The sequence below is a fragment of the Bombus pascuorum genome, chromosome 15 (genome assembly GCF_905332965.1).
Source record: "Bombus pascuorum chromosome 15, iyBomPasc1.1, whole genome shotgun sequence".
In the NCBI taxonomy this organism is placed as follows: domain Eukaryota; kingdom Metazoa; phylum Arthropoda; class Insecta; order Hymenoptera; family Apidae; genus Bombus; species Bombus pascuorum.
The window spans coordinates 1,148,974-1,175,902 of NC_083502.1; the positions used below are offsets into that span (position 1 = coordinate 1,148,974).

A 26,929-nucleotide genomic window follows, 5' to 3' on the forward strand; every position below is an offset into this window, starting at 1 on the left:
AATATTAGAATACATTTATTGCAAATACATATTTAGAAAAATATTCGTTTGAGTATAAATAGTTTTAAGCATATAATTAATGTTAAAGATGCTCTAACTAATATAATAATTGATTATTCAAATACTTAAATAACCTCTGTGAAGTGTATGCTTGCAATAAATATCAAATGAATTCTGATGAAATCTTTATGAAACAAAATATTATATACGTATATTGAAAAAAGTTTATAGAAGCGTTGAAATGTTTTAGTGAGACACAGTATATGAAACATTGTGTCGAGATAGAGAAATGAGATATTCTATTGCTAAACGGTTGTCAGTGGCTGATGTACAGATCAGTTTTACGGAGGACACCGACAGTGATCTATTAGTTCGGTGGTTGAAAGCTGTTGCACGAATGAAGACGCTTCGATTTATGATGCTGCGATATGCTAACCATTTTGGTTTGGTTAAAGTCGAGGGCAACCTTCGGGTGTCCCTCCGCCTCCAGCTTGAGCTGGACTGAAAGAAAAGGAAGAGGGAAAGGAACGAGTTCTTCAGTGCCTGTGCACAGTCTAGTTCAAGACTCACGATGATAGTGAACGTCCCGTGAAGATTCCTCCGGCCGGGCTGCCCTTCTCTGCCTAAACAAGAAAACTAGTGTCACCGAGCGTTGTGGACCGGCCACCGTTTGCACAGGTCGCGGAACCTCTACAGGTCAGTGCACGTTTATCTTTCGGATGTGACTATAATCTTGACATCGTCTTCGCGAAATCGTTAAACGATTTTTTCCACGCGGTTGACATTCGATCGCTTGACAGATTCGGATAATTTGTTAACGTAGGAAAAGTCTATCATCCGTCATTGATATTTCTTATCTAACTTAAATAATGTGTTTAATTTAATCATTTCTTTCGTACGATTTTAAGAAATTTCAGAATAATAGAACTTGGTATTTTTTTTTTTAAATTTTAGATATTTTATACAACTGACTGGTAACAACGATAATTGATAATAGTATTTAGTATATTTCACGATTTCAGGAATTTTGTTAAAAGCGATAGTATTTGATATTTTTTTATGACTCAAAAATTTCGTCGATAATATTTAATAATTTCTATAATTCCCAAAATTTCATTAATATAGTATTTCATATTTGTTACTATTTGAAAAGTTTGTTTAATAACTATAGTATGCAATACCTTGTATAATTTAAAAAATTCGACACGATAACAATCATCCATGATGATAACATTATGTACTTTCGATCGTGTTTTAATCTTTAAGCGAATTTAATTTGTTTAAGTGAATGGAAATAGATTGGCCATTGCAATTATTCGTGTCAAACTTACGTGAAACGAATGTTACACGTAAAAAATACGTAAAATCCTGCTTTTCAGGTTTCGCTGCGTTTTCCCGATCGTGTAAATATTGTTACGTTTTAAATCATCTCGCTAGGCTCATAAAATTTTGAACGGCTCGACAAAGTTACGATTTTGTGATGAATGTCGATACGTGACATTTTTGCTTTTCTTGAATTACGTGTTGTGTTTTGAAAATACTGAAAATGGTGCACGATCATTGTTATACGTACAAAGATATGCTAAATATTTCAAGATCATTTTATCTGGCATAAAGTTACTTCGAAATAATTATGGGTTAGTTTGAAACAAAGAATTATCTTCATTTAAATTATTGCATTATTTCATTAACAAAAGTGAAATAGATCTTTATTTTGTTTTTATTTGAATAAAATGGAATATAAGTTTCCAAGTAATAATATCTGATTCTATTATACCAAGAGAGTTAAAAATACAAATTTCCTCGCGTCTATACACAGGCTAGTGCAATTAATAACCAAGACTAATTGAAAGGAGAACAATTCTGAGAGCAAATGCTGTTACGTTCTAAAATAATTGGGTTTTATTGTTTATGACTGAGATAGATGCAAAATACAGCATTAAAAACTCTACCTTTGTACGTTGCACCGTTTTAATATTAATTTTAATCTGTTAGATCTAAAATAAAATTACTTGTTAAAATAACGAATTGGTTCATTAATTATGATTCATTGTTTGAAATTATCCTCTATTCTTACTTAAAACTTTACGTTTATTTGTTATTTTGCTTAAAAAATATTCATTAACTAAGGTAATAAAAATTTGAGATAATAATTGATTTGATTTCGATATATCATGAAATAGAGTTACATTTTGGAAAAATCATAAATCGGCTGAATTATGTTTCGTTAGTTGAAGTTGTTATCTTTCAGTTTTATTTCCAATAAAATTTGCTCCGGGTCCTGGTTATAGCGTGCGAGAGACGTAAGTCATTGAGGCCCGAGTACTCACTTTTCTTTGGCTGCACGTAACGTGAATTCTACAATCTACTACAGTTGCACGTGAAACTAATCTTGTTCGAAAGAACTCAGTTAAAAATCTCGTACGAGCTGTTTGTCAGCATATATGTAATTACGATTGCTTGAAATTATACAGTTGAAGTATAAAAAGTGGGATCGCCAATTATTCTAAGAACGACTGGATGTGCATAAAGCTATTTTAAATTGATTAAATCTTTGACTAACGACAGTATTTTTACATATCTTAGATTTCGAATCGAATTACTACAAATTACCACTTTTATTTTCATCAATTTACATTCGTACCTTTTACAAATTCTAAAAGTTTTGCAACGTTTAATTGTGTTCGAGGGAAATAAAAAATGAAATAATAAATTTGTATTTCTTAATTTAATTTAATATTACATTTTATAATTTCGGGTTATTTATGATAAAAATTAATAAACCGAAAATATGTCTTTAGTAAAAGAAGATTATCGTAAAAATGTTACAACTTTTGTAATTGTATAATTTTTAATCTTTGCAAATGGAAATCGAAGAAGTGTTCAATTTAAACGATTGAAATAGTAAATTACAGTCTTTAGTCTTCTCATGGTAAAAGTTAATAAATCACTAAAGATTGTGAAAAGTCGATAATTTGCCTATTAATTATTTCTACAAAAGAAAAATGCAAGAATTGTAATTTAGCTTCCAAGAAAAAAAGAAACTACCAAACAAATTATGTAATTAAGCGAACACGTTATTTGAGATTTCACGGTAAGATACTGTGTCGCAGTCGATATTGTTTTCTCGCAAATGATTGATTGGCCGGCTTTCTCGCCAGCATCAATATTTTTACGCGAAAGTGATGTCTAAATCATTTTCTAGAATAATATTCAGAAATAACGATATTCTCGTATATTTAAAATATTTCTTAGTGAGAAATCAATAAATAAAAATATTACAAGTAATATAGTTAAATTACAGTTAATATCAACGTTACAATAGTATTACAATTGGTATTGCAACGCCATTTCTATAATTTGATAACATTTATTTGGTAATAATCGTATTATGAAAATATCGTTCACTTCGTTCCAAACATTTGTGCGGTATGAATAAACAAGAAGATTTTACGTGTAACTTATTAGTCACTCACAGTACTTGTTATTATAATCATCCAATAACTCAAGTCAGCCAACAATTTGCATTAAAATTTTCCTCGTGCAGAAATGATTTTTTTCAGCAGGACGCGACACGTATCCGCGCGAGGAAAAGATGCGTCATCAGAATTTCTATTATCATAAATTGTTAACATTATTATATTTTCATGTTTAGTTATAACGAAAATTTCCATTAATTCTCGACTGTAACAAGTAACGAAGACCACCATTGTAGAATAACATTTCGTGGAAGAGATTATTTTTAGCAGGAGAGGATCTTCGAATTTTACTGTTTATAGAAGTAATTTAATCGACGACTATCTTCGGCATAGCTCATGATGTTACGAAGGTTTTTTTCGAAGCAAATCATAGTCATTAATACAGAATCCCTTGATAGCTCTGCAAGAATGTTTTTCATTCTTTTGTTAGAGAAGAATAAAAAAGTATACAATTGCAAAAATTGCAATGTTTTTATAAGGTTTTCTCCTACTAAAATATACATATTTTTAATTCATTAACTTTTATCGCGAGGAAATTGGAAAGCATAAAATAAACATTTATTATTTCCTTTTCCCATTATTCAACCGTTTATGATCCTTTGATTTTCTTTGCAAAAGAATTAGAAATTATACAATTATAAAAATTATGAAATTATAATTTTCACGAGAATATTTTCTATTAACATCACATTTTTAATTCATCAATTTCCATCATTTGTTTATTGCGCCAAAGTATTGTCAAAGAAGTTTTTTCTTGCCATTCAGTACCACCTTTGCTATTGCGGTACTTCCATCTTCTATTCGGTGTTGTTTTTCCATTCATTGCCATTTTTGTTGTGGCAATAAATCTGATTAATCAATGTAATATATTTTTTTTAATTGCTTGATACTATTTCTCAGAATTGCCATATTCTTTTCTTGAGTATTAAGGCGTCATTTCTTATGATTGCAATATAGGTATTTTACTAGATACTATTTTTTTTATTATCTAATACTATTTTTGGTATCAAATCTATTATTACTGTATTTATGTAATTTTGTTACCATTTAGTGTCATTTTTGTTATTGCAATATTTCATTGATTTGTGATTTTCAAACAAGTGATTGCATCTTTACTTTTTTTTACCACATTGCTTAAACTAATTAAGGGATCGTTTTTCATGTCACTTTGGCTTTTATACTCATTACCTGTGTCTTTTATTTTTTCTTAATGCCTGTCTTAAATTTGATATTTATTACAGTATCACAAGAATAACAAGTCAATTTAACTAGCCAATATAGTGCTCCTTTATTTCTGTTTACCTGATTGATGCTATAAAACGATTCATACTAATGATTCCCTGCTTGTTTTAGTTAGTAAAGCTATTTTTATTATTAGACTGGAATATTCTTATGCATTCACTACTGCTATAAGTGTGCAAAAACATACAAGGAGATGTACAAATGCTAAAAATATATAAAATATCAAAAGTGAAACGCACATTATCATATTCAGAAAATAAAACATTCTTTTATTTGACCTATAATACTTTATCTGTGTTTGAGAAAAAAGGATTTGTGTAAATATCATATCATGTGACTTTTTATTATTTAATATCATTTCTTATAACATAAATTATTTTTTTATTATTTCGTACAATTTGTTATTGCAACATCTTTTTTATTGTAATACTTTTTCGATTTGCTATCAATGTCTGTAGCATTTATTGCCACTCCTTTACAGCAATATTTCTTCCTTTTGTTATCAATTTTTGTACCATTTATTGCCACTTTTGTAGTAACATTTTTCTCACTCGTTATTAACATTTGCAAGTACCATTTATTGCCATTTTTTTCTGTTCCACATTTGACATTAATGCATATGGAATTGACATTTATATTCAAATCGACATTCGATGCCACTTTTATCGTAAAGTTATTTACAATTTAACATCACTTTTTTGTTGTTCTCAGTACCATTATTGTTATTGAAATTTTGTTTTACTATAATATACCGTTTCGTAAATTCTAGGCGAAATAGTCTCGGTCCCTTATAACGGTTATACAGCGTCAAGGTTTTACGTAATCACTTAAAGATACGAAATAGGTATGATAACTCTTTCCAAGATTATATATTATACAAAAACATTCTGTGAGAGATCAAACTTTCTACAAATTCACCAAATTCGTAGAATATAAATTTTCGATTAATTAATTCATCTAGGAATGTACTTTGGAATACAAATTTAAAAACATGAATTTATTATATTTATATTGATTCTAGCATCGATATCAATAAATTATCTGTTAATAATTCAAAAGAATCCTAGATTCTAATGCGATAAGAATAAAACAATTGAAAATCAGCAGAATAAACGAAGTACCACTATATTATATAGACGAAGTTATTTGGCTCTGTGCCAAATATGTGACAGGAAAAAGTCAGAATCGATCGAACATAACCTTAAAGGCTGCTCAATATATAGTCCATATTTAGACCAGAAACATACATAAATAAAAACACTAGGCAAACTATGAAAGCGAACACTGAAGAGCATCTATGAAAACTATACTATTTCGTATAGATAGCAATGAGAATTAGTGCAATTTGTCTCGAGTACTAAGATAGCATATCTTCATTAAGGCAATGTGTTATTATTAATTGCTAGTAATAAGAATAGGAATAAAATTCACAGAGATAGTACCAAAGTAAGATTCTTACTTATACGTATATCTTATACTCATATACTTTGATAATATTATTACTTGTTTATTTACATATATTTGTAACCTGTTTATTATCGAAATTTGTAATGGGCGAAATCCTAACGCAAGAATAATAATAATAAAATAAATAAATATTAGCTGTTGGTTGTGCTATTAATATCGATAAATTAGCCAAGGAAAATGGTACTATTCGTGGAAAAACGTGAGAAAGAAAACGGTGGCAATAAGATTGTCTGAATAGCGTAAGCTTTTATTTATTTGTCTCATTATACGAGGTTCTTGAATCGTTTTCATAAAGGTCAAATAACGTTAGAGGAGGAAATACCACTGTAGTTAAAGTTAGCGGCAATGCCTCGGGCAATACGACGATTCTAAAATGACCGACGTTAAGTGACGCTGAAACAGACCTCTAAGAATGTAAAGAACTTCTTAAATATCCCGACTTTGCACCTCTTACAGCTTATGGCTCTTTATGCAAAAACAAGTCCTGCAGGTTATACCGTACTTGTGCTGATATTACGCGCTCAATACGGATATCTATAAATACCATTTGTTCATTTTGGTAAAAATTCGAAAACCTTAAACTTTTCGTCTCCGCTTCCATGTTTTTCGTCGTTTCAACTAGAATCTCTACGCATTATGTCACGTTATTACAGTAATAATTACAGTAATGATATTTTCTTTTTTTTTGTTTTTTTTTTTTCTTTGACGAAATCGATGACAAGACGCGTGACGAGTGAGGCAGGATAAAAACGCAAATATTTAAAAAGTATTTATTAGGACATCTCTATGCTTGCTCCATTGACGCGCAATTTTAACACGTTCAAGTACGTTTAGCGAAGCGTCAATTGCTTCGTGGTAATTAAAGTCTCGTGTTGCCACTGAAAACTATTTCTCACGCGCGGAAAAGGTGACCAATTATTATTTGAATGCCGTCACGTACGAATTCAAATATATATTTTATTTGATCTTTGTCAGCGCAGATTTTGGACAGAAGTTTGTTCTCATCGAATTTCCTTATGAACTTCCTGCATTTAACATGTTAAAACGTTTCGACGAAAATATGTTTGTTCGATAACTTGCCGTTAATTTACTGTGTATTTAAAGGCCTCGTACAAGCGTTGAAACGTGTCGTATTACATCGACACCTGGAAATCTGCATCAGTTTCAGTTTATGGTATGATAATAACGTTGAAACAAGTGTTTCAAAATGCCCGATTATTTTCTAACTACGGTATTATTATCGATAATAGGAGGTTGATCATAAAGAGCACAAAATTGTAGATTAAAAAGAAGCGAGCAGAAGATAGCTAATTAAGAGGAACACATTTTCTGAATCGTTTTAGCCTTTTATTGTAAAAATAGAAAACGAACGAACCGAATAATTATAAAAGTTATTTGCATACGGATGATTCTGCTTTTCAACATCTATTAGATGAAGTTCGCCTAAGGATCGAGAAACAAAATACAATGATGAAAATCCACTGCAAATTATATTCGCTATCGGTGCCACCCTTTGTACGTTGAAACCTGCGCCCCAATTGAGCCTTGTTCACCGACTAAGACCGGGATTCTAATTCCTCACATAATCGATACAAGTTGCTTCTGATGCCGATTTGCCGATATCGAATTACGTAAATTGTAACATGTATCGTGAATCCTAAGTATCGATGCATGCATCGCAACATGTTTCAACGTGTATAGGGGCCTTCAGGGATGTATGACGTGGCTGTTGATGTGATGGAAATTCTCAAGCATTTTATCTCTGAAAAAAGGAAAAGAATGGATTCATGTTTTAAAAAATTCAAGCATTCTGAAGCTCTCTCCATACTTGTTTCAAGAAAGGTAGCCGTTTTGTAGGATGCTCGAAAATTTTCACGAATGGCTATATTCCTTACATTGAATTTATCCACTTTGAATGTTCTAATGCAATTTACATATAGTGGTATGACGGTTATTCGAAATGGCATGGAATAAATTTATATTCGTTACGGGTTCGAGTGCTGTGTTCGTCACAATTGCATCAAAGTTCATCTATTTTTATTAGGCCGTTGTGCGTTCGTTGCACGTAAATATAGAAATCGTGTCTTTGTTGTTTACTTCACGTAATCATCAATTGTAACCGGAGCACGTTTTACCTTACGGTTTCATTGAACGCGTGTTCTAATGAAAATTGCATTTATTCCGGACAGGCAAGTGCGTAAGGCATTCTGCATGCGACATCGCCAACGGATCAATCTAAAGTAACACTAGATTCTGAAACTATGCATAGTATGTTAGAAAATCTCTAATATCTAAATTAACTATTGTGGGGAAGTGGGGAATATAAATATTATAAATGTTATAAACCGGTTCATAAATATTAGGGCACTTGCTAAACTTGTATAGAACACGACAAATAATTAATCGATAAATTAATTAGATCGTACAAGATGATGATCCAAAATACACGACAAAGACTTGTGAAAACAATTTGCAAGAATTTTAAAAGAGAATATTGAATTAATTAATATATGTTTGAACATACACAATTATTTCGTTTAGATCTCATTGAAGGAATTTGAATGGAATTAAACAGTACAAAGCTTAAATCGGATTTCTGAAATTGTTAATAGAATATAGTTAATTAACGACATATAAAACATAATGAAATAGGTATCTGATAGGAATATCAAAACTGGTAATCATTAAGTATATTCACGACAATGGGTGCAATACTTCAGAAGATATACTTTCCATTTTACTAATGGAATCCAGTTACTGTGAAAATCAAAATTTCTAAGGTGTTATAAATCTTACACCCTTGGACAAAAAGATAGCACATGTGTGCTATCATTAATTTCTCATAGATAGAGTCCGAATTTCCCAAGTTTGACGAATGGCATATAAACAGTACCTTGTAGTAATAAGGTATATGAGCTTGAAACTGTATCTTCGCTATTCCTCTTGTATTTATCAACAATGATTGTGAAATCCGGTCGGCGAAATGATAGCACACCAAGCATTTTGTTTCCATTCCTTAGTATTTCTGTGTATTCTGAGTGGTGTAGACGTAGTGAAAAGTAGAAGAATTTCATTAGAAACCTTACAAATTTCGATTCAAACAATGGGACGTGGAAAACAGCTAAATAGTGAAGAGATTCAAACAGTTTTGAAATTAAAGAAAGAAAACTTTACTATTTCTAAAATTGCAAAAGTTCTCAGTAGAAGTCGGAAAGTCATTTATAATTTACTGAAAGATGTAAATAATTATGGAACAAAAAAAAGCAGTGGGAGACCTTCCGCGATTAGTACTCGTGAAAAACGTGCAATTTTACGTGCCGCGTCAAATTCGCTTCTCACGTCACGTGAAATTGCAGAAAAAGTTGGCGTAAAAACTAATCCTCGGAATGTCAGACGTGTACTACAACAATCCGCGCACATAAAGCGGATGAAATTAAAACGAAGACCAGCTCTAAAGCAGATTCACAAGGAGCATCGATTATATTTTGCAAAAGAACATATACGGTGGAACAAGAAGTGGAGGAAAGTTATATTTACAGATAAAAAAAGATTTAATTTAGATGGCCCAGATGGATTCAATTTTTACTATCATGATGTAAGAAAAAAAAAATTGTCACAAATACGGCGTCAAATGGGTGGAGGTAGCATTATGCTTTGGGCAGGTATTGGGTATAACGGAAAGACTGATTTAATATCAATTCGCAGCAAGATGAATGCTATAACCTATCGTAATTTGATACAAAATCAAATTGCAAAGTACGCAACACATATTGCGAGACAAGATTTTATTTTTCAGCAAGATAATGCTGCAGTTCACACCGCTAAGGTTGTGAAAGAATATTTTTCAACAGAAAATATTGCAGTTTTGGACTGGCCTGCATGCTCCCCCGATTTAAACATAATCGAAAACTGTTGGAGTAAATTAAGCAATGCCGTTTATAGAGAAAATAGGCAATTTGAAAGTATTAATCAGTTAAAAAAGTGCCTTGAAGAGGAATGGAGAAATATATCGCTGGATTATATTAGAAAACTATATCGTTCTTTGCCGAAACGAATGCTGGAGGTGGTGGAGAATAAGGGAGGATCCACACATTATTAAATTTTAAAAGGTTTTTTATTTTTGTACAATTTAGTAGATAATAAACACTACAACTTTTGAAAGTGTGCTATCATTTCGCCGACCGGATTTCACAATCATTGTTGATAAATACAAGAGGAATAGCGAAGATACAGTTTCAAGCTCATATACCTTATTACTACAAGGTACTGTTTATATGCCATTCGTCAAACTTGGGAAATTCGGACTCTATCTATGAGAAATTAATGATAGCACACATGTGCTATCTTTTTGTCCAAGGGTGTATCTTACTTCATCCAAATAGTCAGCGTTAAAGATCATTACCGCAGATAAAAGTAATTGTTATTGAATTTGGAAAATATCTAATATTCTGTAAAAGATGAGGCACATATCATAAACTTGACAATGTTGATAATCCCCTTTAAAAAAATAAAATATCTGACATAATACACTCATGTGATATTTCTTGTTTAAATCATTTTTCTAATACCATAAGATTTCTTTATTTTTAATAGTAATACATTTATCATATGGTGATATGATCTCGAAACTGTGTTCTATGAAATTATCGATGTTATCTGTGTAATAATTTGTATAACTGCATATAATGAATGTCGAATGTTCTACAATAAATTTACGTCTATGGAAGTATAAAAGTTAAATTATCAATCTAATATAAAAATTGAATTTTTTAATTTTCGTTGTAAAATTATGTTACAGAAACTGGTTAAAAGTTCCTCATGTTTTCTTCCTTTTTTTAATATTCTTTTTTTGTTACTGACAAAATTTACAAAATTCTATCAAGTTCTTCGTTGAATATACAAATTATATCCTTCAACAGAAACAATATTTATCACGAATATTTTTTCTAATAGGATTATAATAAATTTCAAAGATAATTCTAACTTCCTCGAATTAATCAATTCTTTGAAAGCTTCGATTATCATACTACTTACAATAATGCATTCCTGCTATTTACAAGACAAGTTAGCAAAACGTTTCAACTGAATTAATCGTTGTGTGATAATATTGATGGATAGTAGTTTCTATAGAACTACAATGTACACTATACTATAATTGGGGATAATTAGTGCAATAATTGAAAATAACCAATAACTGTATTTACATTTTAATGGCTCATTTATTGCACACCTGGTTATTAGTTTAAAAATACCACACCAATTAACCAATATATAGATACCTACAGTATACCTCTGAGCTATTGTATTTGGTACAGGAGACACATCAATGTCGTTTATTGAATTGTCTTCATATAAATTGCATATAGTATAATTGTTAAATATTCATTTCATAACATTTTCGCGAAATAGGGAAAGAATAGCTGAAAAGATCTATCGGAATATTCCTTACGTGACTTACGAAAGATAAAATAAGTTATGTAATTGGGATAGTATGCGTTCGTATGACAAATGCAATTGCACAATGCGAAATTTGTTTGAAAAGTTCGAGTAAAATCTGTCATTCTCTTTTTTCAATGCGCATGCGCAGACGCGTACGCAGATGCGTGCGCGTCGCCACGTGACTATTCCATTCAATTGCATATGGGTCTGTGGATATGTGTCGTGTAATTATGGCGTTACGTATAAACTATTTCTGCTACCGTTTAATATGACTAATTTCACGAAAAATTATAAAAAATTACAGGAACCTATCACCATGTTCCTTTTGCAAATAAAATAACTTGGAAGATAGAAGGGAGTATAGTACTAATATATGTACGTATATAAATAATGCAAGAAATAACGCGATATGTTTTGTTTTCCTAGAGAAACATAGCTATATCACGTTCACTTCATACTTCAGCCTTGTCCTACATACCAGAATGTAGAAATTTTGTTTATACTTATATTCTGAAATTTCATGGTGTATTATGGTAAATGGTACATTTCATATTAATTACTTTTATCTTCATAAGATAAAATACGTACATACTTCGTGAAACACAATTTCAAACATGAATTATTTAATTATTTGTTAACCGATGTAAGAGATACAGTGAAGACAGAAATGTTAATATGGTTATATTTATGATATTCATATATTATTAGTTTAGTGTACATAGCTCATTTTTTATGTGAAGTATTACATTCGTGCGAATTATTTCAAGAAATTTATTCAATGTCGCAGAAAACGGACAGCTTGCGTTACGTATAGTGTATGGGACAATTGAACGTGTTAAGCATGTTATTAGTTTTACGACACAAGGAGAAAAACTAAATTACTATCTTAAGCGTTCGGTATTTTCTGTTTTATAGTATTTGAAGTACTGTAGTTTTATCCTTTAGGTTGGATATTAAAGGAACATTGAGGACAATGGACAATTTTGATCAGAAGACTTCCTAGTTATTTTTGACAGGCATTTGAATCACATGGACTATTGTAATAGTTATGGATTCTGATTATAAAATAGAATTTTCTCATTGCGCAGAGTTCTATATTTATTGACTATTATCTAGAAAATGATATTATTTTTCTGTATTTTATTGATTATTTAACAGCTATATTTATTAATTCTAAAATCTTATTCATGGTTTTATTGACTACAAATTTGACAACAATTTATTCCTTTCTTCGCGTTTACTACAAGTATTCCACCTGCGCATCGTAAAATGGTGTAAATGAATGGAGAAAATCTCACAATGAGTTAGAAAGCTTACTAAATTTCTTCTAGTGAAATCTATAAAGTTTAAATATAGTTTTTTTTAATATTTCTTACCCTAACTTTTTAAACATTTTTGTAAAAATATAATAATGAAGATTTTGGGACTCATTTAATAGAAGCGAGTAAAATATTTTTTGTATAATCTTTCAAATAATTTTTCACTTTTCCTGAGAAGTTTGCCTAAGTTGCGTCATTGTCGAAATACATTTTTCGTTGATAATTTAAAAATATCGAATTATCACTGTCGGTAAAATAGGGCGCGCTACTATTCTTAACTCCAATAAGAGAGCGCTACCTTTACCTGCTTAATTGATTAGGTCAGGACCATTTATACAAGGACCATTGTTTAATATACTTTATATCTGTAACTATCTAATGTCATGTTTCGTATAATTACAGATCAATCTAATTGAGCGCTTTTCACCACGTTCTCCACGCTAACATGACGACGAAAAGTGTAAAAACGAAATTAGTTCCGCCGGATGGAGGATGGGGATGGGTCGTCCTTTGCTCAGCTCTTGTTGTGAACCTTCTTATTCCGGGTACCGTGAAATCGTTTGGTGTCCTCTTCGTCGAATTTCTTCACGTTTTCAAATCCACCTCTACCGCCGCCTCATGGATGCCAGCTTTATGCTACTTTTTATACAACTCTTTAGGTAAGCCAATTTTTACATTCACATATTTTCTCATTGCAAATCAATTGAGCAGTAATAAGATGTCTCATCTCATGTTGTTATAGCTACTAAAATTAATAAACTGCATAATGATTGTTTATGCTATAAATTAAATTAGATCATTACATTACTGTTAAACACCGTCCTTCCACATTTTTAAAAACTATCAATGAATAATTGGTTGAAATTTAACGTAAATTTTTGTAGACTTATGAAGGAAAGTCGCTACATTTTTTTCTAACCTATAGATGTCTGTAAATAAAATAAACTTTCAAGTAAATTCTCAGATATACATGATTCATCACTGTTTTACTATTTAAAATCATACTTTGCTCTTTCAATACAATATTAAGATTAGATAAAATAAATGATATCTTATAGGTCCACTATCCAGCATTTTATCAACTAGGTACTCCTACAAAACAGTGACCATCATCGGCGGCGCGTTTGCAGCTAGCGGGATGATGTTGAGTTACTTTGCTAATTCAGTTTCCTATTTATACGTTAGGTATAATAAAATCATCTTAAAAACTTCGACATTTTTATTTTGATAAAATAAAAAAATTATGAAAACAACATTTTTTGTTTAATAGATAAATATTCACTCTCGCTTAAATTTCTAGTAAGGAAACTTTAAAAGTAAAGATTAGGAACGCCTAGTGAATAGCAACCCACTGTACATCAATGTAATTTTTTAAATGAATGCATCCCAAATACATACTTACTACACATGTATTTTGGTGTAATAGTAGAAAAATTTTTGTAAAGCATTTATAAGAAAATAATCAATTTGTTTATTAAAATTTTTTAAAAGAATTTACTCACTTCTTATACACTTTTAAGTGAATAACGTGTGTGACAGATTGCTCATTTACAGGCGCCCACAACCTTTTCTAAAATTTTATTATTAAAAAATAAAGGTAGTCGGACATATTATTTATTAAACAAAAAAAATGTTTCCTTTATCATTCAAAAATTTGTTCATTATCACTACAATTTATTGTAATAGTAAAATTAAATATCTAGAAAAAAAAGAAAGCTAATAATTTTATAATTTTATAATTTATGAATACAGCTATGGTTTGATGGTTGGAATTGGTGCTGGACTAACGTTTCCACCAACAGTGTATATTGTAACTTCATATTTTGAAAGGCTTCGAGGTTTCGCAAATGGCTTGTGCATCTCTGGTAGTGCAATTGGAACTATTGTGTTACCACCTTTTCTACAGTATCTTCTTGACTGTTTTGGATATAGGTAATGTAACTTTATATATTGAATAGCATGTGCATAATTTATGTCACTTAAAAAAATCTAATCAAATATGATCAAATATCACTATAATTAAAATACATATTTTCAGAAATTTAAAAGTGTTACATTTTCATTACATTTTTAGAGGTGCAGTATTAATCATGGGTGCACTCACACTAAATACATTGGTATGTGGTTTACTATACCATCCTGTTGAACAACACATGATCATGGTACCAGTAGAAGGAGGAATTGATAATCAAGGATTAACCATAGATGAACCAGTCCCGCATAAAAAAAAACCAACAGGTAACTTAGTATTCTTTATGCTACTAAGAAACATAATAATCTAAATGAATCAGAACTATGAAAACTGAATGGCTATTTAAAAATATATATTATATCGTACATATAATGTGCACATTTAAAATATTTTAAATTTAAATATTTTTATGACATTGAAAAGATAATTTTTTGAGATGAGTTGTAAAATTAAATTAAATTTTGGATCTTTTTAAAGGATCCAGCACAATTGAGAATGAAACATCATGCAGCAATATAAGATCAAAGAAAGAAGAAATTTCTGAAACTGAAAGTATAATGAATAACTCTAAAATAAATCCTTGTTTGAAAGATAAAAATAAGGATAAAGGCGATGAAGCAAAGAAAAAAAATACATCTGACGAAAAAGGCCCTAGTTTGAACAAAGAGAAAGAAGATACTGTAAATTGTCCAAACGTGGATTCTTTACGAAGAGAAAGTAATACTTCTGAAGTTCTTGTAACTTCCAATAAATTAAAAAATGAAAAGCTGGAGTTGAATAACACATCGTTGGGTAAGAACAGAGAGGAGAAGTTGTTTGAAAGTTCGAAAAGAGAACTGGGAGAATTGTCAGAAAAATCAATATCTGGAACATCGTTGACTAAGGTTGAAGTAAAAAATAAACGACAATTCTTTGACTTGAGTGTACTTAGAGATCCAATTTATTTAGTAATTCTCATTTCAAACTCTACTTCAGCTATCAGCAATACCAATTTTATGATCTTACTGCCTTCATATGCTATTTCACAAGGATTTGATAAGAATTCCTCAGCGTTACTTCTATCAATTGTTTCTGCTCTTGATTTAGTTGGACGAATCAGTGGTGCTTCATTATCAGATATCGATTTTGTGCCAAAGTATTATTATTTCGTTGGTGGTCTGGGTACCAGTGGAATAGCTTTGGCATTATTACCTATGGCAACAAGTTATACAATGCTTTCTTTCTTTTGTGCATTGTTTGGATTGTCTTCAGGCATGTACATTGGTATCACAACAGTAATTTTAGCAGATATGCTTGGCACAGAAAAACTTAGCTCGTCGTACGGGATATCTTTATTTGTTAACGGAGTTCTTCAATTAATTGGTCCACCTATATGTGGCGTTATATTTGAAACAATAGGATCATATAAACCCATATTTCTAGCTTTTGGTATTATACTTATTCTTGGCACTGCATTATGGGCAGCCGTACCTCTTATAAAGAGGAGCAACAAAAAGTCTTTACAAGTTGTATAATATTTCATAATTACTAGTTTCTATAATGAATATTGCACAAGTTTAAAAATTATAAGGTATTATAGACTTGTTAATAACAGCATTATAACTGCCATTTAAACCATACAGTTTTTTTTAGAAAATTTTTCATTTTTAATCATTTAAAGTCGTAAGTTAGTCTTTTTATTCACAGATCTATAGTAATACATCATTAATATTTTATCATTCCGAATACTGATACTGATCTAATTTTATTTGTGTATATTGATATATTTAATAACTTATAGTTTAATTATCAGTGAGTTTACTATAGTCTTATTTAGATATAATAAGGAAAGAATATTTAGAAAATAAAATAGTTGAATTATTATGCATAATTCTATTATCATTAAATAAAGACAATTAATGATATATAGTGAAAAACTTAATTATTTTACTGTTATGGTTGTAAATGGGCATATGTGCAGTCATATTTGATGTTAATAATGAAATTATATGGAGAAGATAAAAGTAGAAATAAGAATATATTAACCCTACGTTTACGTATTAATATAAAATTTATTATATGATTTAAAATTTTAAGTCATGATTACATATCAATCGTACTGTATACAATTCCAAAACAAACAATTATAGCAACAAGTAAAATTTAGTATAATCGGTATAGTAATGCACAAACGTAACTTTATTATGATATTATTAAAGTTTAACATCTCAAGTTTACCAGCCATTAATGAAATTGAATCATTATGATTTTCTAATAGTTAAATAATGCTTGATAATTTTTGCTAAAATTGACAAAAAGATTAATATTATGTTTAAATGAAGAAAAAAATAAAAATGAATTTACTATTTGTGAGAAAGCTTTTTAGGAACTTACAATTATACCAAAGTATTCTTTTGTATACTATTATCAATTTTCAATGATTTCTTGGTGCTTAAACTTGTTGATATACTAATTTCGTCCAATATTATAGTACAATCTATATACAATGTATTACTGAGTTACACATGTCTTTCCAGAAATATCATACATTAATACATGTTAAGTAGAATTATTATTGTGCAATACTTTTACTATTACTGAAATTTTTCTAGCTAGTTTCAATATATTTTTATATACTTCATTAACTATAAGGAGATATTATACTTTAAATAGGCTACTTTAAGGACATTTTTGAAAGTTTCCTGTGAAGAAATGTATATATAGTTATTGATATTTTAGCTATTTAAAAGTAAAAATTATAATCCATTACTATTAATATCATAGATAATCAGAGATTACATATCATAGCTGTATTGTCCATCACACTTTGTCTGAAAATTCTTCCAAAATGATGGTACTAATTAAGCACAACTTACAATTAATCAGCAAAAATGATTAAATGTAGATTTATCTTAATCCTTGCACATATAGTTACTTTTTTACACAATATGGTGCTAATTAGTAATATAAAATTTGCTATTTAAGACTTGCGACTTTTATAAGCTGTAAAAAGTAAGACTTGTAATATTGATCCAAGAGTAGTTTTGTCAATTTTTTAAATTTGGCTAAAATTCACTACTTCTAAAATATGTTTTTAAAACACTAAATGTGTAAGAAATGTAAAAATTCCAAAGTTGACATTTTTTTGGTCTTTAAAAGTAGAACAGTCTCTTAAATAAATAAGTCACCTTTTATAGACGATCTGAATTTTTGGATAGATCACAGAGACATAAAGGTTTTCAAAATTCGAATATTGTACAAGTTTTATTTTTCAAGAAATATTAATCCAATACAAACTGTAATAGTTCTAATTCCAATTTTAGTACTAAATATACTAAAGAAACAAAGACAATGATATAAGTAAATTGTTACATTATTTATGTCATTGTTTACATCATGAAAAGTATTGTATTAGTAGACTTATTAGAGAATCTTGTTACTAGGAGAGATTAAAAATTACTAGGTTCTGTTTATTATATGTGCATAGAAAATTTTAATTATATATTTATACCAAATACTCAGCTGTTTCTATTTATATTAGTTATAGATTTTTCCATGTATTACAATATCATTAATCACTGATGATCTGGATTTCTGTGCACATACTCTCTGGTAAAAATTAATTTCTTCATTTTTTGTACAAACGTGATGCGTCAATACGCATTAAAGTTTTTAGTTCAAGTTTTTATTTGAATACTGGTTAATATTTTAAGAAACAAAAAAGTCATCTATGTATTGCAGTATATATACCTGCTATAGTTTTCTTTTAGAGTTAATTGAACAAGATTTTTGTATTGTAGAGAAAATTTCTGATTTTTGTAATGATATTAAGAATGAATGCAAATGATTAAGTGTTACAAATGTAATTTTTATATCTGAGTAACATTTATTTAAAATAATTTGTAAAATAATCAGACATTATGATTACAAATAAGAACAATGGAATGTAGAGAGAAAAAGTAAGAAAAATAAGAAAGTATTATCAAATGTATTTTCTACTGAAAATAAAGAGAATTATATCTGTATATAATGTTTTTGCATACGTTCTATATGTAAAATATTTCACAGAAGTTTTGTTTAACTTTCTGCACGTTCCTTAAAAAATATTTTTTATATTCCTTTTTACATTACTTAAAGAAATCTTAATGTACAATAATTTTAAATAATATAATATTAAATACTATAAAATACTTTACAAAATTATACTAAAATAATTATTGAAATATTTATTAACTGCAATTATTTTACGTTACCACTGAAATACTATTTTTATTGTCATTAAACATTTGCTCTCTTAAAATTTATGTATGAACTGTAATCAAAATTTGTTATTTATTATAGTAAGTAATGAAATTTGAATACTTATTCAGCAATTAAGTATAGTATTTTTATTATTTTTTTAAAAATAATATGTAATTATATGATTCAGATGATATTTTAAGTTTATTAATAACTATAAAATAATTTTAATTACTATTGCTTTACATTACAAGTAGAATTACATGTATTTGATTTCAGGTGCTATTATATAGCCATTGTGATTCCTTACAAGAATCACATTTATATTCCTTCTATCGTGCCTGATGTTTTTTTTCAGTATTGATATTCAGGAATATCATTGATATCTGCTCAATTTCTTTTTTATTTGTTTTTATATGACATTTTATATTTCCTTTTATGTAAATTACATCTTTGTAATAATCCAAAATAAACTGTTTTTTACCAAAAATATAATATGAACTGTTATTCAATTTCATTAAAAAAGATAAAATTAAAGTTTTCTAGTTCCATTAAGAAAAAATACTTAACGACAAGAAATTTTATAGAACGAATAATATATATTTTGAAATTAATTTATTATTAAAAACAACCAAATATTATAGTCTAAAAAATACTTTAAAATATCTTCTAATTGCAATCGCGCAGGAACAATCTATCATTATACTAAATTTAAATTACGTACATCATAAATAAAAAAACTATAGATAATTTCAGATAATCTTAAAAAATTGGAGATGATTTTGCACTATTTACAAATTTTGGGTCAATGAAGTACTACTAGATAAAAGATCATACATCGCTGTTCTTTTTTATACTATGTTATATTTATAATTACATTTTGTTCTTCTAATATATACCTGGCTTACAATACGTTTTAATATAATAAATATTACAAGATTGCAAATGCTTGATAACTTTTCGTATAATATGTTTTCTTCACTACAGGCGTATTTGTCTATTCATGAAAAATATAATTGATACGAAAATAGGTGTGTGGTATCCTATTGTTTCTTTCTTTATTAATCTTAAACAAATACTGTAGATTTTAAACATTGTCAAAGGCATACAAGAGTTATGTGTTACTCAGAAATGTAGGAATTATATTTTTAATATTTGATCTCAATTACTTTACTTAATACAATACTTATTGTATTGACAAACATTTCATTTTTGTAAGATATGAAAGAGTATAGTGGAACATGTGCTTTATTAAAATTGTATTGTATAATAATTACTAATGTATTATTAATCATTACATGTTAATCATGCATTTTAGTTTCTGACTGTTGTAACAGTTAATAATCTGAGATGCTTTTTCCTTTTCTTTCAAACATATGCATACCTGAACATAACTAATTTTTGTCGATGGAATATCAACTTATCAAAATTTCATATTTGAGAAGTTCTTGATAGTCTCTTTAGAATTCCATGTAGAATTATTATTTTACAATTATAGTGTTTACTTTAATTTAGACTACCTATACTTGGAAAAAATATATTACAATAATTATAAATAATTAAATATCATTAATGACGTGTAATTTAATAAATAAATTTTTATAGAATTGCTCTATACAGTTATAAACTTTTTGCTTGTACTAATAATACGTCTATTGGAATAAATTATTTACAAAACGTATTTCAGGGCTTGGTATGATTTATCACTGAGTTGTTTAAGAATCATTCTGATCAATTCCATAAAATAAAAGGTAGAGGATGATGTTACAAACACCGTTCTTTAAACGTCCTTAGAATTGAACATTTATTAATTGTATACATAGATAATAAAATTAAAAAATTGACAAAAAATGGAGTTGATCAGTTTGGCTTCCAAGAGACTCAATTATTCTACAAAAAATTGTATGGAAGCAAGTGGAAAATTGCGCTAGATGCGGATTTAAAGTATTTTGCATACTTACTCTTTTTTAGCATAATAGTAATAAAATGAACTGCATTGTCTCCTCTTCGAATCATTCTGAATACGAAAACATAACACGAGACTTGGAAAGATTCCCAAAACCACTTATGAAAAATTTTTAAGCTGGTGATTACGACGTGGCTGTGTCCCTGCGCCCGCTGAACGATACAATAGAACGAATACCTTTTACTGAAGTCTGAAATAATTGAACAAAGGATGTAATTTTATTAACAGATGCTACGACTTCTTTTTTAAGCTAATTTTTTTAAATGTTTACAAAACTCTCGAATTTGCAGTGTATTACTATTTAAGAAGTTTTAAGTATATGCAATATAAGTAAGTGTTATAAAGTATTATAAAGAACTGTAAAAATGTTATTAATAATATTAACAGCGATGGTGATGTCGACGACGATAATAATGATAATAATGTTGATGATATTCATAATGTCTATTATGTAACATTAATATAAAAGCTTTACATTTTGGTTGCATAAACTAATGAAGTTAAATTTTTGACATCATTGAGTAAAAAATTGTTTCCAGCAAAAAGAACTGTTAGAGATCTTTAGATACTGTTAGAGATTTGATTGTGATTCTTGAGTATATACATACACGATAACGTATAATTATTTAATTACAAACATTAATATTATTAAATATTATTTTTGCAATTTGTTTGGGTCATTTTTATCGTCTAATTGCATTGAATAAATTGACAAACCTTCTACAAACTGATATTTTATAATTGTTAGTTACCGACTTGTATTATTTTTTGCTTGAAGTTAATATAAATATAGTGTTATAATTTTTCATTTCTTTTCTTGAAGTAGCTAGGTGATACATACATCAGTAGTGAAGCTGTAGTTAAAAACTAAATTAACAAAAGACTGAAGAATGCCTGAAAAAATATAAAACATATACAAATAATAATCTGCTAAATAAAAACTATCTAAGTAAAAAAAACTATCTCCATAACAATCTCAAAGTCACAGCGGAAACCAAATATCTCAAAAAGCGGACTACAAGATTATAATCATTAAAAGATTAAATACTGTGTATGCATATAAAAAATGTTGTGTACAAAAATTGTGAAAAAATTGAAATAAATAAATTTAAATAATGTAATAAGAATGCAAATAGTATTGTAGGACAACAAAATTAGTAAATAATATCATAACAATAAGCTATATATTGTAATGAAAAATTACACAAAATATCTTATCTAAATGATAATGATAATGCAGACAAAGATGATAGTGACGAAGACGACCATAACGATGGCGATGATGAAGACAAATAACGATGTTAGTGGTAATGATGACGGCAGCAGTAAAGATGATAATATATATATATTCATAATTGTTTTTATAAATTAAAATAACAGCATTAGGAATATTAAAATAACAGTTACAATAACAATTACAATTATAATAATTGTAACTATATTAATAACTGCGTAACTACTACGTGTCGGGGTGCTACTACTCATAGTAGTGATCTAATATGTCAAAATATAATTTATAAATGATATATTGACCTTTTTCTTCGAGCCACTGAGAAAATCCTTATACATTTCCGAGCGAAGATACCTGGAGTAACTATCGCTTTTCATCAGATGATAAACGTGCGCCTAAAATTGAATACCACAGAAGATTGTTTTATTATTTTCTCCATTATTATTATTATTTCTAAGCTTTTATTACATTTAATTTATTCGATCTTAATATTTCAATGAATTTCTTGAATAAATATCTTTTCTACGAAGTTTCTTAATTTTAGCTTGTAAAATCTTGTTTGTAATTTGTACCGCTGTTATGTCGAAACACCATCGATCAGGTCTCTGTAAATGCTTCTTTGTTAGCTCATAGGACTGGCAATCAACGTTAATTGGACAACTAGCATCTGGACCCAAATACTCATTCCAAATTTCGTTCACTTTATTTTGAACTTCTTTTTGAGGTAATGTTTTCAATTCTTGCACGGCTTCCCAAAATCTACGTATATCAACGAGGAATTTATATTTTTAATCTGTATAGTTGTATTTTATTTTACAGAGATATTCTAGTTCAAAACTTGAATATGACTATCTAAATTAGAATATCTTTCTACTATTAACTTACTTTAGATTTTCACCACTGAACTCTTTATCCAGAAAGCGTATAAATTGTTCTCTACCAACAGGATCTTGTAGCAATTCTTGAAGACTAAAACCCCATCTTTTTACTCTTCTTGTTGATATTTCTTTGCTATTTAAAAAAAATCAGATGTATTATCTTAATAATGTACATATAAATAAGGATAATATAAATTAAGAAATACACGTACGCTAATTTTTCTTGCTCCCACATTTCAGGATTATCTGATATCCATGGATTTGTGAATTCAGGTTGTATGAAAAAAGGATCATACTCTACATACTGCTCAAAATATGCAATCAGACTAAAATAATTAAAATTAAAAATACTTAAAAATAAGATATGTAATTTAAACAAATTAATATTGCTTAAAATAAATTAATTATATAACATCATACAGGTTTGGCAAAAATTTACAATAATATTCGATAATATTTAAAGATGATATTTACTTACGCTTCTGAAACTTTCGAGACCTTTATATTCGATCTATCTAGTCTAGATTTCAACATTTCAATCTCTTTATTTAACGATTCTATCGATGATATCGAGAACGATCCTGAATGTGAAGGAATGTCGGTACTAGTCATACCTAAATGTTTGTTTAACTTCGAAATTGGTTTATAAGTACGGCATGCTTTCTTAATGTCCATTTCTGTCGTATTAACACATCCAGGCTGAAACAGATAATAATTATATAGGTTTCTTATTATATTAAATATGTTATCATTATTCAAAAAGAAATAATTTTTCAAAAGATACGAATAAAATTAAATATTATTACCATTGGTCTATATACATCCCAGAAAGCTCTTTCCTGACTATCCAGTACCTTTCTTTCTAATTTATCTCGCTTTTTATCGACTTTGCTTTGTGCTTCTGCTTGCATAAAAATGAACTCCCATTTCCTTGAAAACATTTTCTGCAACTTCGCTAAATTTTCAGCCTCATAATCTGCTAATTCTAAACGTGTTTTATTTTGCATCGTTCTTTTGCATAAATAGACAGCTATAATATTAAAGTTAAATATAAATTTTTTTTACAAATAATTTGATACTTCTATAATTAGTACAAGAAATATATTTGTGTAATCAATGACAAATTTAAAAAAAAAGTAGTTTTCATACCATAATCAGTATTTTCTGGTTCCCAACAATTTGATGGCCAAAAATATGGTGTTTGAAACCTGTAGAAAGTATTATCATTTTTTACAGTAAGGCAGTGGTCATCAATAGGGAAGAAATATCCATGAGATGCCATAAGATGTGCCACATGAAGTGCCTCTATCATATTAATACATTTCTAATTAGTTAAAATCAAATAACTTTTTATATGATTTATGAGGGAAAATCAAACAATAAAAGAACATTTTAAAAATTAAATCATTCAATATTACTTATGCAATTAAATTGTTTGCCATTTTTTTATGTAATCCTCCTCAAATTCCATATCTCTTATTTTGTAGTAGTTACATTTTTTGAATCAATTAATAATTCTAAGACAAGAGCTAAATAAATAATTATTACTTTAAGCTACTATTATACTTTGAAGGCTATGATTAATTATAATATAATTAATAGTTGAAAGCAGAAAAAAAAACCCTTTTATTTTGTGATTTTTCCCTAATGTTTATGTACTTAATATTTTAATTATACCTTGATCATCTATAGCCATGGCCTTCATCATCCATGATATTAAATCTGTACCTAAAATAATAAAGAGAATTAAGTACATTAATATTATATTAAAAAATAAAGAAAGAATAATAAAATGTCAAATAAAATTGTAATATATTACCAGTAAAAACAGAAGGTGTTTTTGTCATAAAATTCTTTACCGTTTTCACTGGAACACCTGTAACTTCATCTGACATTTTTTCTACAATATCTTCCATCTACAATATACAGATAAATAAAATTAAAGATAAGAACATTTAAAAATTATAAAAAAAATATTCTCTCTTACTTTCTGATACACAAGATAATTAGGTGTATCTTCGGCACATGAGGCAGTGATATGATATGTGGGACTACTTGGAGATTTGTCAACTGCTTGGCCATTTTGATTGTTACATTGATCTATTTGATTATCTCTACTTCTATATCGATCAGCTGTTCCTCCAATGTCATTATTTTCACCTGGTTTTCGGCGACATGCCGATTGTTCAGAATTCATAGTTACCATATCCAAGCTAAAACAGTATTTGGAAAGATTTTTATTGCATTTATATTATTCCAGGTATAAAATAAATATAGAAGGTTCACTAGTGTTTGATCTTATTATTTAAAAAATTTAGTTTTATTAATTAATTTAGTTAGTTGAAAACAGAAATATATTTACCTTAAAAAAGTATATTCTCCATGACATAAATAAAAGAAAAGTGTCTTGTTTACATTATATTTATCAAGACCTAAGCCAATATCCAATTAATTGACTATTCACTATCACGAAGCCATGCCAATTATACATTTCACTAAGATGAGGCAGAAACAGCTGGTGAAAAAATATATAAATGAAATATTTCTTTATATTTCAATATATTTTCAATGTATAAATCAATGTCACAATATATATCATTGTATTATATATACATTTATAGCACGAAAAATGTAAATTTCAATAAATCAGAAAAATTTAAGCATTCTTAGATTTAAATTGATATTAAAAAACGAAAAAATATAATAATTATTACAATATATGAATTTACTAGTTATTATAGTTAACTTCATATTCTAATCAGGCACAATGAAAATCAAATTTTCATACATTCTTTAAAAATGATTATCACATTAAATTTAATTTACAAAGAAAATTTTACTTCAACAAATGATTAGATAGTTAATAATAATATTACCGACTCTCAGGGAACGAAAACTAAGTCTTAGAATGATCAACAGTGCCAATCATTCATGTTCTTTCTTGATAGGCAATTTCTCTATCAGAAATAATGATTCGACCTTTCCATATTAAAAAATATGCATCTATAGTATTTCACGATCTATTCGAAAATTTATTTTTGTGAGGCAAACTGTATTTGAAGCACAAATCTTCCTCATTACACGATCAATATTCCAAAATCACAAAACTATGAACACATTCTATTCATTCGTAGAATTGCATTTAGACAAGATTGTTTCATTTTAAATAAATTGTTCGAATTATTTCATTAATGACAATAATTTACAAATAAACCAATAATAAATTGTTTTTGATAGGTGAAATAATAGATCGGTGTTTTTACTATACATATATGTACGTGAGATTCCTTTGTACATTCGAACCACGACTGCGCGTACAATTTCATGTTGCTACGACGATGGTGTAGAAAGCATATCATATCATATTTATATATATAGCAGAAACGGAAATGATGTAAAAATCTGTGAAAATTAAAAAAATTAATTTTAAATGTTAACTAATTCATAATGTTGGTTAACCGTATTCTTTAGTAATAGAATATTTACATATTTACATGATAAATCAATAAAGATCATTCGTTGATTTGACAATAAGAATTTTTACAAAATAACGTCTATTTTAAACATTTAGCAAAACATAAAAATGTAAAATGCTTACATACACTTTTAATAAAAATATATCTAATATGTGCAAGTATTAATATCGATGTGTATTAAGTAATGAGATTATTGAACTGCAACATGTTAGTAAACCATCTTTATTCTTTCATTTCTTGGT

At 28.3% G+C, this 26,929-nt stretch overlaps 2 protein-coding genes across 5 annotated transcripts; one reads left to right on the forward strand and one right to left on the reverse strand.

The window, feature by feature from the left end:
• The first annotated feature begins 348 nt into the window (after positions 1-348).
• LOC132914942 (monocarboxylate transporter 13-like) lies at positions 349-19,631 on the forward strand. The gene is made up of 6 exons (XM_060974472.1): positions 349-696; positions 13,349-13,605; positions 14,005-14,131; positions 14,699-14,878; positions 15,021-15,184; positions 15,396-19,631. Exons 2-6 carry the CDS (start codon positions 13,392-13,394, stop codon positions 16,430-16,432), a joined length of 1,722 nt encoding a protein of 573 aa, XP_060830455.1. The 5' UTR covers positions 349-696; positions 13,349-13,391; the 3' UTR covers positions 16,433-19,631.
• A 349-nt stretch (positions 19,632-19,980) lies between these two features.
• LOC132914944 (regulator of G-protein signaling 7) lies at positions 19,981-26,628 on the reverse strand. 4 transcript variants are annotated; one of them, XR_009659735.1, is made up of 14 exons: positions 26,088-26,628; positions 25,574-25,726; positions 25,199-25,424; positions 25,031-25,127; positions 24,889-24,939; positions 24,361-24,516; positions 24,018-24,241; positions 23,690-23,910; positions 23,424-23,537; positions 23,219-23,344; positions 22,906-23,092; positions 22,636-22,728; positions 21,098-21,292; positions 19,981-20,656 (listed from the first exon to the last, which is right to left on the reverse strand). XR_009659735.1 is itself a non-coding variant. In XM_060974478.1 (13 exons), the coding sequence occupies exons 3-13, from the start codon at positions 25,415-25,417 to the stop codon at positions 21,227-21,229; spliced, it is 1,554 nt and encodes a 517-aa protein (XP_060830461.1). In that variant the 5' UTR covers positions 25,418-25,424; positions 25,574-25,726; positions 26,088-26,628; the 3' UTR covers positions 19,981-21,226. The 4 variants fall into 4 exon arrangements, 1 of the variants encoding a protein (XP_060830461.1); XR_009659734.1 differs by having other exon boundaries at positions 19,981-20,661; XR_009659733.1 differs by having other exon boundaries at positions 19,981-21,026.
• Positions 26,629-26,929: the final 301 nt, after the last annotated feature.

Bases quoted from the DNA above. Each gene is read 5' to 3' on its own strand.
- LOC132914942 (XM_060974472.1), top strand. From the start codon at position 13,392: ATGACGACGAAAAGTGTAAAAACGAAATTAGTTCCGCCGGATGGAGGA. The intron at 13,606-14,004 runs GTAAGCCAATTT...GATATCTTATAG, and splicing joins CTTTTTATACAACTCTTTAG to GTCCACTATCCAGCATTTTA. The intron at 15,185-15,395 runs GTAACTTAGTAT...ATCTTTTTAAAG, and splicing joins GCATAAAAAAAAACCAACAG to GATCCAGCACAATTGAGAAT.
- LOC132914944 (XM_060974478.1), bottom strand. From the start codon at position 25,417: ATGGTAACTATGAATTCTGAACAATCGGCATGTCGCCGAAAACCAGGT. The intron at 24,242-24,360 runs GTATGAAAACTA...TTAATATTATAG, and splicing joins ACCAGAAAATACTGATTATG to CTGTCTATTTATGCAAAAGA. The intron at 22,729-22,905 runs GTACAAATTACA...ATTCAATTTTAG, and splicing joins GGTGTTTCGACATAACAGCG to GCGCACGTTTATCATCTGAT.